A 15530-nucleotide genomic window follows, 5' to 3' on the forward strand; every position below is an offset into this window, starting at 1 on the left:
CCTTAATATCATCGAGCCACTCTGGGGAGATCTCAAACGTGCGGTTCATGCAAGATGACCAAAGACTTTGCATGACCTAGAGGCATTTTGCCAAGACAAATGGGCGGCTATACCACCTGCAAGAATTTGGGGCCTCATAGAGAACTATTACAAAAGACTGCACGCTGTCATTGATGCTAAAGGGGGCAATACACAGTATTAAGAACTAAGGGTATGCAGACATTTGAACAGGGGTCATTTCATTTTTTTTCTTTGTTGCCATGTTTTGTTTTATGATTGTGCCATTCTGTTATAACCTACAGTTGAATATGAATCCCATAAGAAATAAAAGAAATGTGTTTTGCCTGCTCACTCATGTTTTCTTTAAAAATGGTACATATATTACCAATTCTCCAAGGGTATGCAAACTTTTGAGCACATCTGTGTGTATGTATGTGTATATATATATATATATATATATATATATATATATATATATATATATATATATATATATATATATATATATATGTATATGTATAATTTCAGTATAAAAATGGAAATATGTTGCTCTTTTAGGGTTTGGTTTAGGTCAGGGGTAGTATATAGTAATAATATAAAAACAACAGATGTCTATGATATGTCCTCATTTATGTGTGTTTGTACTTCATAGGAGCTTCACAGTGAGACTCTGGGTTTGCTAGGAGAGGTGGAGAGCTGGTCTGAGCTGAACTGGGCTGGTCTTGGGGCGGTGCTGGACAAACTCCCTCCAATAAGGGAGAAAGCGCGCGACATGTCTCACTGCCTGTCTGACTGCTGGACGCAGCTGGACAACACACAGAGACTACTGTCCACACTTTCTGAGGTAACTGCACATGCACACACATACAATAGGGCTGTGTAGGATTACAGAATATGCTGTACAACGGTAGAAATGTTTCAACTAGTAGAGATTCTGCTGTAGCGTTAATGGGTTATTGACAAATAAGGTTGCCCGAGGTGATACAAATTAGATTTTTTTTTAAACTCTAGTTTAAAACACATCTCAAGTTCGTATAAAAGTAAACGTTGTGTCTACATTGGTTTATTAATTATTTTTGTCACATGACAGAATAATTATTATTTTTTTTTTACAATTATAATATTTCTAAACAAAATTATTTCACAGCATATTTTTTTTAAAGAAGTAATAATACAAGACTACTTATGCCAATGTTTTTTTTTTTTTTTTTTTTAAGAATTTCATGTTTTTATTGACGCTGACTATCACCCCTGGAGTCACGAGTTTGAATCCAGGGTGTACTGAGTGACTCCAGCCAGGTCTCCTAAGCAACCAAATTGGCCCGGTTGCTAGGGAGGGTAGAGTCACATGGGGTAACCTCCTCGTGGTCGCAATTAGGGGTTCTCGCTCTCAATGGGGCGCGTGGTAAGTTGTGCGTGGATTGCAGAGAGTAGCATGAGCCTCCACATGCTGGGAGTCTCCGCGGTGTCATGCACAATGAGTCACATGATAAGATGTGTGGATTGACGGTCTCAGAAGCGGAGGCAACTGAGACTTGTCCTCCGCCACCCGGATTGTGGTGAGTAACCACACCACCACGAGGACCTACTAAGTAGTGGGAATTGGGCATTCCAATGGTTACACCACTTTGACATTTTTTACTAAGCCCCAGAAAAAATATCAAAATGACCTTAGTACAATTAAAGTCATTGTTTTATGTGAATTGCATGTTTAATTTAATTTTGAATAACTTAATAGATCCAGACAAAATAAATGTGCGTTAAGTCATTGATCCTTATTCTGTAGTAGATATATTTGCACCAGTGGTGTAGTAGTGTCTGAAGAGGTGGGCATATTGTGAATTTATGAAGGACACCCACCCTCCCACAAAACATGGAGTAATGTGAAAATACAGTGCGGGACGTGTCCCAAACAAGTTACAACCACTTCAAATGTGTCTCATCCAATCAGAATTTAGATCCTGAACTATCCATTTTATAATATTAGTTTAGCCATTTTGAGTACTTAATGTAAAGTAGTACTTAATTGAGTATTTAATGCTCTGATGCAAGAATGATAATTCATTTGTTAGTATTATCTTTTGATTTGTGTCCAAATAAAAATAAATAAATAATCAATTGACATGAAGTACCTTTAGTATTTAATTCTCTGGACTAACCAAAAATAGGTATTACTACATGGTTATTTGATATGTAAACCATTTTGTCATTGCATTTCCAGCAAAAACAGCTACATTGTGATATACACAACCAGTCTAAACATTTTGACACTCTTGCCAAAATGTATCCTCTTGATCTCAAAAACTTTTTGATTAAAAGGCTTATCCTTAAATGCTTGAAAATAGTTTTGTAGCCAAGTATAAAATGTGTCTACATATGAATTTTCTTTGCAAAACTAATATTTAACGAATAATTTCTCTGTTTACTTGCAGGCGTCTCAGTGGTGTGATGTGGTGTCGTCCTCCTCTCCTTCCTCTTCCTCGTCCACGCCTCTCTCCTCTCTTCCTCCCATCCCTCCGTCCCGTTTCCAGGATGCTCGTGCTCTTGCGCTGGATCTTGGCGGAGGGGCTCTGCTGGAGCTCTGGTCACAGACTCTGGAGCGCTATCAGAAAACACTAGCCCAGTTTAAGAGCCGAATCCTACAGGTGGAGATGGGCACATCAGGAGCCCAGGACTCGGACTTGGGCGGACGAGGGAGGACACCCGCCCCCAGTACGTCCAGTTTGGGGGAGTTAGAGGGCGAGATGGAGCCGGACTGGTGCCCTGGAGGAGGGGGAGAGGGCGGCATGCAGTCCTGGGGTTCACTGGCATCTCTCTTCCGGCCACAGAACTGCTCAACACTGAAGTTGGGAGAGGAGAAGAAGAAAGAGGCAGTTAATACAGGAGGAGGAAAGTTTTTGCAAAACCTGCTGCATCCCGCCAAGAAAAGCGTAAGTGGGTTTGGGAAGAAGAGTAGGATTGTAATCATGTGATCTGTCATGAATTTTTCTTACCAGACAAGAAACTATTTTGCATTATTTCATGTAAGTGGTAAAGCAATATTATTACTGTTCATATTTAGGGTTACACAGAAGTAGTCTACCCAACATTTCAAGTCTAGTCTACCCATGGTTATGTCTCAAGAAAAGCAGTGCCTTAGCAACCACTCAGAACACCTCAGCAACTGGAAAGCAATGTCCCTATAGCAACCACCTAAAAGAACCTAAAAAATGCATAGCAATGTGCAGAAAATCACTTACAACACCCTAGCAACCATACACCGATCAGCCACAACATTAAAACCATCTGCCTAATACTGTGTAGGTCCCCCTCTTGCCACCAAAACAGCACCAACCCGCATCTCAGAATAGCATTCTGAGATGATATTCTTCTCACCACAATTGTACAGAGAGGTTATCTGAGTTACAGTAGACTTTGTCAGTTCGAACCAGTCTGGCCATTCTCTGCTGACCTCTCTCATCAACAAGAAATTTCCACCCACAGAACTGCTGCTCACTGGATGTTTTTAGTTTTTGGCACCATGCTGAGTATATTCTAGAGACTGTTGTGAGAAAATCCTAGGAGATCAGCAGTTACAGAAATACTCAAACCAGCCCATCTGGCACCATCAATCATCTATGCGATTATCTAATCAGCCAATCGTGTGGCAGCAGTGCAGTGCATAAAATCAGGCAGATACAGGTCAAGAGCTTCAGTTCATGTTCACATCAACCATCAGAATGGGGAAAAAAAATGATTTCAGTGATCTCAGTGATTTGGACTGTGGCATGATTGTTGGTGCCAGATGGGCTGGTTTGAGTATTTCTGTATATGCTGATCTCCTGGGATTTTCACACACAACAGTCTCTAGAATTTACTCAGAATGGTGCCAAAAACAAAAAACATCCAGTGAGTGATAGTTCTGCAGATGAAAATGCCTTTTTGATGAGAGAGGTCAGCAGAGAATAGCCAGACTGGTTCAAACTGACAAAGTCTACTGTAACTCAGATAACCGCTCTGTACAAATGTGGTGAGAAGAATATCATCTCAGAATGCTATTCTGAGATACGGGTTGATGCTGTTTTGGTGGCAAGGGGGGAGCTACACAATATTAGGCAGGTGGTTTTAATGTTGTGGCTGATCGATGTATAGCAACGCCATAGCAGCCACCCAGATCACACTTGCACCCATATTGCAACACCATAGCAACCACCCAGAACACCCTAGCAACCATATAGCAACGCCATAGCAACCACCCATAACACCCCTGCAACTGCATAGCAAACACCCAGAACACCTTAGCAACTGCATAGCAACACCATAACAATTACCCAAAATTACCTAGCAACTGCATAGAAATGGCATAGCAACCACCAAAACACCCTAGAAACTGCATAGCAATGGCATAGCAACCACTTAGAACACCCTAGAAACTGCATAGCAACACCACAGCAATCAAACAGAACACCCTTGCAACTGAATAGCAATGCCATAGCAACCACCCAGAATACCCTTGCAACCGTAAGGCAATGCTGTGGCAACCATCCAGAACACCCTTGCAATCGAATAGCAATGCCATAGCAACCACCCAGAACACCTTTGCAACCATAAGGCAATGCTGTGGCAACCACCCAGAACACCCTAGCAACTGCATAGCAATTCCATAGCAACCACCTAAAACACCCTAGCAACTGCATAGCAATTCCATAGCAACCACCCAGAACACCCTAGCAACTGCAAAGCAACAGCATGGCAACCACCCAGAACACCCTTGCAACCCTAAAGCAATGCTGTAGCAACCACCCAGAACACCCTAGCAACTGCATAGCAATGCCATAGGAACCATTCAGAACACCTTAGCAAACTGTATAGCAACGGCATTGCAACCACTCAGTACACCCTAGCAATTGCATAGCAATGTGCTGGAAACTAATCAGAACACCTTAACAACCATCTAGCAATACAATGGCAACCACCTGTCATAGGAATCTCATGTAAAGCAGGTTTCTTGTGTTGTCAGATTTTTGGTAGTTATTCGCATATTGGTGTGCATCCAAACATACTCAACATATGGTCATATTATTTGCTAGCTGAAGCCAGTTTGGCCATTTGGGTCATGTTAATTTTAGAACCTTGTATGCTTCTGTCAATTATATACTCTTAAGAATATGTCACGTTTTCATTAGTATTTTCAATAGCAAAACAAATATTGACCTTTAAGTGATTATTGGTGTTTGTCATGCTGTAGCCCACAGATGCGCCTCTCCCACCCAAACCCCCTCGCAAGCGTCACCCCAGTTTTGACCTTCAGGCTCTTCTCGCCCCGCGCCGTTCGGCTGCCGTGACTAAACCCGCGGAGTCTGTTTCAGGTCAGTCCTCTCCGCTGTCGTGGCTGGGCCACCGGGCACTGACAGACCCGATCCTCATGGCAGGGGTGGCAGCGGCCGTTCCGGGCTGGAAGGAGTCTGCTGGAGGAGGAGGAGTGCTCATCAGAGGAGTGGAGGTCAGCAGTAAGGAGGTGGCAGATCATACGGGCTTCACTCGTCAACATGTGCTGCTCAGCCGCACTGAAAGAGAGACAGGAGTGGAGAGAGCCGGAGTGACCGCACAAAGGTGTGTGTGAGTGACTAAACTTCCAGTCAAAAGTTTGGACACACTCTTTAAAGTCATCAAAACAAGAAACAAAATTAGAAGTATGGGAATTAAGTAGTGATATTTTACCTTCTGGAAGTTACCTTTTGTCTAGATTACAGCTCTGCACACTCTGGGCATTATTCTCTCAGCCAAACATTATTGAAGGAGTCCCCATGAATGTTGGACATACCATGTTCTAGCAGCTGCAACTCTATCATTGAACTCAATTTTAGGTTTGTAAAGAAATTCATACGCAGGCACAATTATAACTGCCTGCCAACAAATTTCTAACATTTAAGCTTAAGCCTTTAGATCAGAAGATTTTTCAGCTCATGAGAAACATCAATTCAGTCAAGTGTGTCCAGACATTTGACTAGTATTGTTAGGGCTATGTTTGAAGAATTGCTTTGTCCTGAGATAAAGCAGAAACACATGCACAAATGGTCAAAACATGTAATCGTTTTCCGAATAAACTCTTTCCATCACATTAATTAATGCACATTTCGACTTATGCAAAACTCTAGAAAATCCACAAATGTTGAGCGTTTATATGCATATCAAACGTTCCCATTCAAGTTCTTTTTAAAACGCAAATTTACAATTTGCATAAAAATACATGTAGCTGGATGGAAACTTAGCAAATGTAATGCAGATTTTACTTTTATTGAAGGATGAGGCAGTTAAAAACTATATTGGACTCGACAACACACCTGCATTTCACATGCAAAGGGGTTAGCCAATCATATCAGATGTCTTAAAGGTAAAGTAGCAAAACAAATGTCCCGTTTCATTTTAACCTTGTGCGATCCCACGTACTTCTGTACGGACATTGCATTTTGGCTATACGCAACACATAATTTAAATTCATTTAAACCGACTGATCTTAGTTCAGAAGTCTCTGGGCTGTCAGTAAAGGGTTCAACTTTTCACATACTGAGTCATGTGACAAAACAATATGCCGCTGATCACAGCGGAGGTTGTCTTTGGGAGAAACACCAACAAAACTACATCTTGTAAGTAACCTAATTAAGTTTACATCGAAAGCTGTTTGAGTCAAAAGATTAGAGTCTCTAGTTTCATCCGATATGCCATTTTTTACATTTAAGAGATTTTTCCTGAAAATGCACGCTGTTAATCACAATGTACACGATAGTGGACAATAGCGCTAGTTTTTCCATTAGAAATAATATATTTGGGGGCCTGGGTAGCTCAGCGAGTATTGACGCTGACTACCACCCCTGGAGTCACGAGTTCGAATCCAGGGCGTGCTGAGTGACTCCAGCCAGGCCATCTAAGCAACCAAATTGGCCTGGTTGCTAGGGAGGGTAGAGTCACATGGGGTAACCTCCTCGTGGTCACGATAAGTGGTTCTCGCTCTCAATGGTGCGTGTGGTGAGTTGTGCGTGGATCGTGGAGGGTAGCATGAGCCTCCACATGTGGTGTCTCCACGGTGTCATGCACGACGAGCCATGTGATAAGATGCGCGGATTGACTGTCTCAGAAGCGGAGGCAACTGAGACTTGTCCTCTGCCACCCGGATTGAGGTGAGTAACCGCACCACCACGAGGACCTACTAAGTAGTGTGAATTGGGCATTCCAAATTGGGAGAAAAGGGGATAAAAAAAAATATATAATAATAATAATAAAAAAGAAATCCTATATTTACTGCGCATTTTCACATTGTGAAAATAATTTTTTTTTGCTTTCAGAGGCTTTATATAGAGTTAGGATGAAAATAAGACACATTTCAAACTGTTCTGAGACCAGTGCAGACAGACAGCACACTGGAGGTTAAGTCATTCACTAAATAGGGAGCAAGGGTGCATCGTATAGCTTTCTATGCAGCTAAGTGCATTCACACCTAAAATCCGACCAAAAGTTCAGTTTCGGGCTGCAGATGATGTTTGGACCACTCAACATGTTTGGCAGACATGGGACAATGATAATCAGTACATAGATTCAGAATTTATAATGTATCATTTTATTTTAACATGATTGACAGTGATTAGTCAATGTGGGTCATTACTTTAAATAAGATTTGATTATGCTAATTTCTGATTGGTAGAATGCTTCAGAATTGGCTATCGCTTGTTTGTTTGACAGGGCAAAGAGAGAACATTGAGATTTTGTTGCCAAAGTAGAAAAAAAAACAAAAAAACATTGTAACATAAAAGTCAAATCAATTCAAATCATTTTTATTTGTATAGTTTTTTTATTTGTGTTTTTCCCAATACACATTGTTCCAAAGCAGCTTAATAGAAAATCAGCTGTGATGTCTGTAACATCTCAAAAACATAAATAATCAACACTCCCAGACACATAATAAACTATTTGAAAAAATAAAATAAAATCTGACTTACTATAGCTTGGTATTATTTAAAATTGCACTACTTAGTCCCGCTGTTTTTAGGAAGACTGCACTATAAAAAATAAAATTATATATATATATATATATATATATATATAAGTCAGAAATATATATATATAAGTCAGAAGTTTACATACACTTAGGTTGAAGTCATTAAAACTAATTTTTTAACCGCTCCACAGATTTTAGCAAACTATAGTTTTGGCAAGTTGTTTAGGACATCTACTTTGTGCATGACATGAGTAATTTTTCCAACAATTGTTTACAGACATATTGTTTCACTTTTAATTGACTACATCAAAATTCCAGTGGGTCAGAAGTTTACATACACTAAATTAACTGTGCCTTTAAGCAGCTTGGAAAATTCAAGAAAATTATGCAAAGACTTTTGGTAATTAGCCAATTAGCTTCTGATGGCTAATTGGCTAATTGGAATCAAATGGAAGTGTACTTGTGGATGTATTTTAAGGCCTGCCTTCAAACTCAGTGTCTCTTTGCTTGACATCATGAGAAAATCAAAATAAATCAGCCAAGACTTCAGAAAAAAACATTGTGGACCTCCACAAGTCTGGTTCATACTTGGGAGCAATTTCCAAATGCCTGTACCACGTTGATCTGTACAAACAATAGTGCGCAAGTATAAACACCATGGGACCACACAGCCATCATACCGCTCAGGAAGGAGACGCATTCTGTCTCCTAGAGATGAACGTAGTTTGGTGTGAAAAGTGAAAATCAATCCCAGAACAACAACAAAGGACCTTGTGAAGATGCTGGAGGAAACAGGCAGACAAGTATCTATATCCACAGTAAAACTAGTCTTATATCGACATAACCTGAAAGGCTGCTCAGCAAGGAAGAAGCCAACACTCCAAAACCGCCATAAAAAGCCAGACTACAGTTTGCAAGTGCACATGGGGACAAAGATCTTACTTTTTGGAGAAATGTCCTCTGGTCTAATGAAACAAAATTTGAACTGTTTGGCCATAATGACCATTGTTATGTTTGGAGGAAAAAGGCAAGCCGAAGAACACCATCCCAACCGTTAAGCATGGGGGTGGCAGCATCATGCTGTGGGGGTGCTTTGCTGCAGGAGGGACTGGTGCACTTCACAAAATCGATGGCATCATGAGGAAGGAAAATTATGTGATATATTGAAGCAACATCTCAAGACATCAGCAAGGAAGTTAAAGCTTGGTCACAAATGGCACTTCCAATGGACAGTGACCCCAAGCATACCTCCAGTGTTGTGGCAATATGGCTTAAGGACAACAAAGTCAAGGTATTGGAGTAGCTATCACAAAGCCCTGATCTCAATCTGATAGAAAATTTGTGGGCAGAACTGAAAAAGCGTGTGCGAGCAAGGAGGCCTACAAACCTGACTCATTTACACCAGTTCTGTCTGGAGGAATGGGCCAAAATTCCAGCACCTTCTTGTGAGAAGCTTGTGGAAGGCTACCCAAAATTTAAAGGCAATGCTCCCAAATACTAACAAAGTGTATGTAAACTTCTGACCCACTGGGAATGTGATGAAAGAAATAAAAGCTGAAACAAATCATTCTCTCTACTATTATTCTGACATTTCACATTCTTAAAATAAAGTAGTGATCCTAACTGACCAAAGACAGGGAATGTTTTCTACGATTAAATGTCAGGAATTGTGAAAAACTGAGTTTAAATGTATTTGGCTAAGGTGTATGTAAACTTCTGACTTCAACTAATATATATATATGGCTTGTTTATTAGGTGCTACTAGTTACAAATAAAAAAGGGAAATGGAAAATGCACACAGCAGACACGCTCGGGCCTCAAGGGGACAGAGAGAGGGTGTAAAATGGTAAAATTATTTTCGGTGCAAGAAACCTAAACTATCATTAAAATTGGACTTAAGGATTATTTTAAAAAATATGATATATCCCCTTTATGAATGAGACATACCCACAAGGATATATAATGGATGGTAGAGTGTGTGTGCGTTCTGTTCAAAAGTTTAAGTGTAATGACATCTCTCTCTCCCTCTATCACAGTAAGCTGTACTTACAGTGGTGTCGTCTGGTCAGCACAGAGAGGCAGTATGTAGCTGTTCTTAAAGGTGTCGAGGAGAATTATCTGCCTCTGCTGGACTCTTCAGACATCCCGTTAGCTCTTAGAGGAAAGACAGAGTCACTCTTCTGTAACTGGAAAAGCCTCTCTTCTTTCCACTCGCAGTTACTGCTGCCTGCCATGGAGGGCGCTCTCTCCCAGACATTACAGCAGACCGACTGCTTCAGTAAATACGTGAGTTACACAACCTCATGTACTCAGCTTCATGTCGAACAAACCTGTGTGACTTTCTTTCTTATGTGGAACACAAACAAATATGTTTTAATGAATTTAGCTGACCATCATTTGCATTAGAACTAAACAACTCAAGTTCTTGCTTGGGCTTCTCTCATAGCGCTCATAAACGTGCAACGGACGTCAAGATTTTCACTGAAAAATGACTTACATTTCAGGTTGTTTCTCATTTAAACCAATCATATAACATCAGAAGACTTAGGATATGGCAGATTAGCTGTATGGACTACTTTTATGATACTTTTTGGTCCTTTTTAAGCTTTAAAGTAGGCTCTACTGCCATCGTATTATAAGAAAATGGACCAAGATGTTCTGCGTAAGAAAGAAAGGTTTGGAACGAGTTACTATGACATAATTTTAATTTTTCTTGAATAATCCCTTTGATTAAATAACGATGCTCTGGTATATTCATAAAAATCTCAAGAAATCTGAGATATTTGCATGTATTCAGGTGAACTGAAGTATTTTATGATACATGCAAAAGCATGCTGTTAATTTCACACACACAGAAACTCAAAGCTGCGTTCTCTGTTCTACAGAAGGATCAGTTCCTGTTATATTCCCACTACATCCGTATGAGACCTGAGTCAGACGCACTGCTGATCAGCCAGGCTGCCGACTTCTTCAGGGTGAGAAACCAATGACTGATCAAGTCAACTTATGCACTGTATGATAAGACTGGTTTAGGGTTGTTTAATCAGATTGCCAAAAATTAAAGGGATAGATCACCCCAAAATGAAAATTCTCTCATCATTTACTCAACCTCATGATATCCCAGATGTTTATGACTTTTTTTCATCTGCTGAACACAAATTAAGATTTTTAGAAGAATATCTCAACTCTGTAGGTCCATACAATACAAGTGAATGGTGACCAGAACTTTGAAGCTCTGGTGTGGGTGAGAAACAGATCAATATTTAAGTCCTTTTTTACTAAAAACCTACACATTCAAACAGCCCTCCTGAGCACTGTTTTTGCCTAAGAGTTCTTCTTTTGTTTTTGGTGGTTCATATTCTTTGTGCAAATCGCCACCTACTGGGCAGGGATGAGAATTTATAGTAAAAAATACTTAAAGGTACTTAATAATATATCTCTCTAGAGAGAGAGACACAGTCACAGACTGATAAAACCAACTGTCCTGAAACAATGGTAATGTGTATATATACACTGATCAGCCACAACATTAAAAGCACATGCCTAATATTGTGTAGGTCCCCCTCGTGCTGCCAAAACAGCACCAACCCACATCTCAGACCAGCATTCTGAGATGATATTCTTCTCACCACAATTGTACAGAGTGGTTATCCGAGTTATCGTAGAAACAAGAAATTTCCGTCCACAGAACTGCCACTCACTGGATGTTTTTTGTTTTTGGCACCATTCTGAGTATATTCTAGAGACTGTTGTGTGAGACAATCCCAGGAGATCAGCATATACAGAAATACTCAACCAGCCCATCTGGCACCATCAATCATCTATGCGATTATCTAACCAGCCAATCGTGTGGCTGCAGTGCAGTGCATAAAATCATACAGATACGGGTCAGGAGCTTCAGTTAATGTTCACATCAACCATCAGAATGGGGAATAAATGTGATCTCAGTGATTTGGAGCGTGGCATGATTGTTGGTGCCAGATGGGGTGATTTGAGTATTTCTGTAACTGCTGATCTCCTGGGATATTCACACACAACAGTCTCTAGAATTTACTCAGCATGGTGCCAAAAACAAAAAACATCCAGTGAGTGGCAGTTCTGTGGATGGAATTGATGAGAGAGGTCAGCAGAGAATGGCCAGACTGGTTTGAACTAACAAAGTCTACGGTAACTCAGATAACCACTCTGTACAATTGGGGTGAGAAGAACATCATGTCTGAATGTTATTCTGAGATGCGGGTTGACGCTGTTTTGGCAGCATGAGGGGGACCTACACAATATTAGGCAGGTGGTTTTAATGTTGTGGCTGATTGGTGTATACATTACCATTGATTCAAGTCAGTTGATTTTATCAGTCAGTGACCATGACTCTCTCTCTGTCTCTCTCTCCAGTCAAAGCTGTCTTCCTCTCTTGTTCCTGCCCCTCCATTTCCTCAGTGTCTCTCAGCCCCCGTTCAGAGACTGGAGCAGTACTGTCAGACACTAGAGGAACTGGGCGGTCTCAATCCCACCTCTGACTCCGCCCTGTCTATTCTAAGACACGCCCAGAGACACGGAGAGGATCTGCGTGCCAGTGATGCCATCACGGGGTGTCCGGTGAGAATCCAAGTAACACCTCTGAATAACAGTGTGTCTTTTTAAATAAAATGGTTGATCGTCACAGTGCTGCCTCCTGCTGGTCACAAGATAAATCAGCAGGTTGATTTTGAGCTTCATGCAGCCTCATTTAAAACACACTTGGTCATTTAGCAGAGGATTACAATACTCTTATTGCATGTTCAGTACTCCTGGAGTAACTGGACACATTGGTGAGTGTTCATAAGTGAACATGACTTGTTTGAATCTGCAATAAGGGTCCAAAATGAACACTCACCAAGCACAAAATGCAAGGAGATCTTTAAAAGTCCTATTTGGAGGAGACTAGTTTTCTGTGAGGAGGTTAGGGAAATTCTGCCTGCTGCGCACCTTTCAATATGGATGTAGATTTGATGCCATCCAATGAAAAACAAAAAGAAAGAAAAAATCAACAAGAAGAGCCAAATCACAGTAAATGCTAAGAATCCCCTTAATTTCTCAGCTCAGTTCTGTAATGTTATAATTATACAATTCACAGATAGGTATTGTTTAATATTTCAGTGGGTTTATAATCAGCAGACATTTCTATAAACTCAGGTGAAGTTTATTTTAATAGTGTTTTTAAAATAAGTAATTTATAATGTATAATTTATCAAAATGAAATCAATAAATTAATTATTTAAAATTAATTTTTTAAATGATATGTAATTTTACATTTTAACAGATAAAGTTTAAAAGATACATTACTTGTATCACCTAAATTAATTAAATGTGTTCAACCTGCTGTAACGTCCACATCTAGAAAACGGACACTCCCACCTCTGTAATAAACACTGAGACCTTAAGTCCTGTCCGAATCAGTACATGAAATCACAGACAGAATCTATTTTCACTGCAGGGAGAAATTGTACAGGCAGAGAGAAAAAAAAAAAAAACAATTATAAGGACTGTGAGATTCAGAAATTAAATATTTCATTTACTGGTTATGATGTTTGAGGTCTAAATAAAAAAATGGAGGTGTTTATTTAGTCAAATGTGAAGCATTTACATTTTTAAAAGCATAGAACACATGTGGGCTTAAATGGTACACATGTTCCTTATAAGCCCACTCCAGACTTTTCACGTTTGCATAACATGAATGTTTAGATGAGAGGTTAAGACCTTATTCACTGTGAGGGATAAACGTACAGTCTCCTCAATGGGCTGCACTGCAGTTTGAAGTGTTTTTGGATCGTTCCACGGACAAAACATTGATAAAATATCTGTCCAAGAACATTCAGTGTACAAAGAACTCCAGACAACATGAGCTGTGGAAAATCAGATGTGATCAAGGAGCTTTATACAATTCGTGCCGAAGAGACTCGTTGTCATTCCCTTTAAAAATCAAAGATGACGCATGCGTGAATAAGGTCTGTACTCGCTTTATTGGAAGACTGTTAACATGTAAAACTTAGATTTAGGTGGGCTTAATTGGGTCACTTCCCCTCTATATAGTATACATTTTATTTCTTTACTTTTAATTCTCAATGACACAGGTACATTTTTTTGGGTGGTTAAGAGGACATTTTTTTTAGGTTATAAACTGGTAATTACAAGGGTATTATGCTATAAATGTGGTTTATGAGGACATTTCTAGTGTCCCCATAATTCAAATCACTTAAACATACTAAACGATGTTTTATTGAAAATGTAAAAATGCAGAAAGTTTTTTGTGAGGGATAGGTTTAGTTAATACAGTATAAAAATCATTATGTCTATGGAGAGTCCTCATAATGATAGATAAACCAACGTGTGTGTGTGTGTGTGTGTGTGTGTGTATCAGATACCAGTGATGGAGCGTGGAGACCTGGTGCGTCAGGGTGAGCTGTGTGTGTGTAGTGGAAACCGAAGGAAAAAGACGGGCATGAGGAATGTCTTCCTCTATCAGAATTACGTTATCTTCACCAAACACAAAACACCCAACCCTGGATGCAGCGTGTACAGCTTTAAACACAGCATAAAGGTACGCACAAACACACACACACACACCAATTAACTCTCAAACATAGAAGTCACAACAGAGCTGTGCCAATACAGTAATATCTGATGACATTTCACGATACTTTTTCTCATGAGCTTGTATCAATCTTTTTATTCATCTATTTAGTTGTTCATAATGAGACGTGAAAACAATTAAAAATGAACCCACACGAATCACTCTTTCTCTTGCGGACACGCTGGGTCTTTTTCAGGTGTTTGATGATATCACGTTGTATCGAGATCGAACAATATTGAATTGTGACATATGTGTTAAATATCAAAACGTTGCCAAGGTGGTTGGCAATACCCAGCCATAGCTGTAACACACACACACACACACACACACACACACACACACACACAAAATAAAGTTTACAAATCTAGTGTACTACTAACTGCATACTGCATAATTTTATTAGCTGGGTTTCCATCAAAATGTTTTGCCTTTTTTAAGAGCATTTCTAAAAATTGTACTTAAGAAAATACGAATTGTTGCGCATTTCCATCCACTATGTAATGCGTATTATCATGAGGGAGCAGCTGAATGACCTCTCCCTGCTTCAGGGACAGTTTTATTTGCAAGATTGGAGCAAATATCTCATTTTACTAAATACATCCTCGAGACACTGCAGAATAAGTGTAATATCTGATATAATGGGGTTGAAATGGCTGCGATGCCCAAACGCCACCAGTCTCTGCATACCTGGGAGCGCCTGCTCTCAAAACCATTCTGGTGGATTGTGAGGACCCACTTTGACGAGCAGCTGTGGGTTAAACACTTCCGAATAACAAGCACTATGTTCAAAGAATTGTGAGCCAAGGTGGGACCTTTCGGTGGGCCAGTCACATCAAGCTATCACACGCTCATAACACAATCACGAATGGTCAAAACGCATCATCGTTTTGTGAATAAACCATTTCTATCAGCTTAATGCGCATTTTAACTAATGCGAAACTCTAGAAA

The 15530-nt window shown here is 39.9% G+C and overlaps 1 protein-coding gene across 3 annotated transcripts in view; it reads left to right on the forward strand.

Annotated features, from left to right (window-relative positions):
• The window catches only part of LOC127441495 (rho guanine nucleotide exchange factor 40-like), a 79876-nt gene that overhangs the window by 41239 nt on the left and 23107 nt on the right, over positions 1-15530 (forward strand). For all 3 annotated transcript variants that reach the window (XM_051699020.1, XM_051699005.1, XM_051699012.1), the window contains exons 16-22: positions 653-844; positions 2433-2930; positions 5228-5592; positions 10009-10258; positions 10858-10947; positions 12365-12568; positions 14370-14549. In XM_051699020.1, coding sequence (XP_051554980.1) covers positions 653-844; positions 2433-2930; positions 5228-5592; positions 10009-10258; positions 10858-10947; positions 12365-12568; positions 14370-14549 — 1779 coding nt within the window. The remainder of the gene's footprint in view (positions 1-652; positions 845-2432; positions 2931-5227; positions 5593-10008; positions 10259-10857; positions 10948-12364; positions 12569-14369; positions 14550-15530) is intronic.

The sequence above is a fragment of the Myxocyprinus asiaticus genome, chromosome 1 (genome assembly GCF_019703515.2).
Source record: "Myxocyprinus asiaticus isolate MX2 ecotype Aquarium Trade chromosome 1, UBuf_Myxa_2, whole genome shotgun sequence".
In the NCBI taxonomy this organism is placed as follows: domain Eukaryota; kingdom Metazoa; phylum Chordata; class Actinopteri; order Cypriniformes; family Catostomidae; genus Myxocyprinus; species Myxocyprinus asiaticus.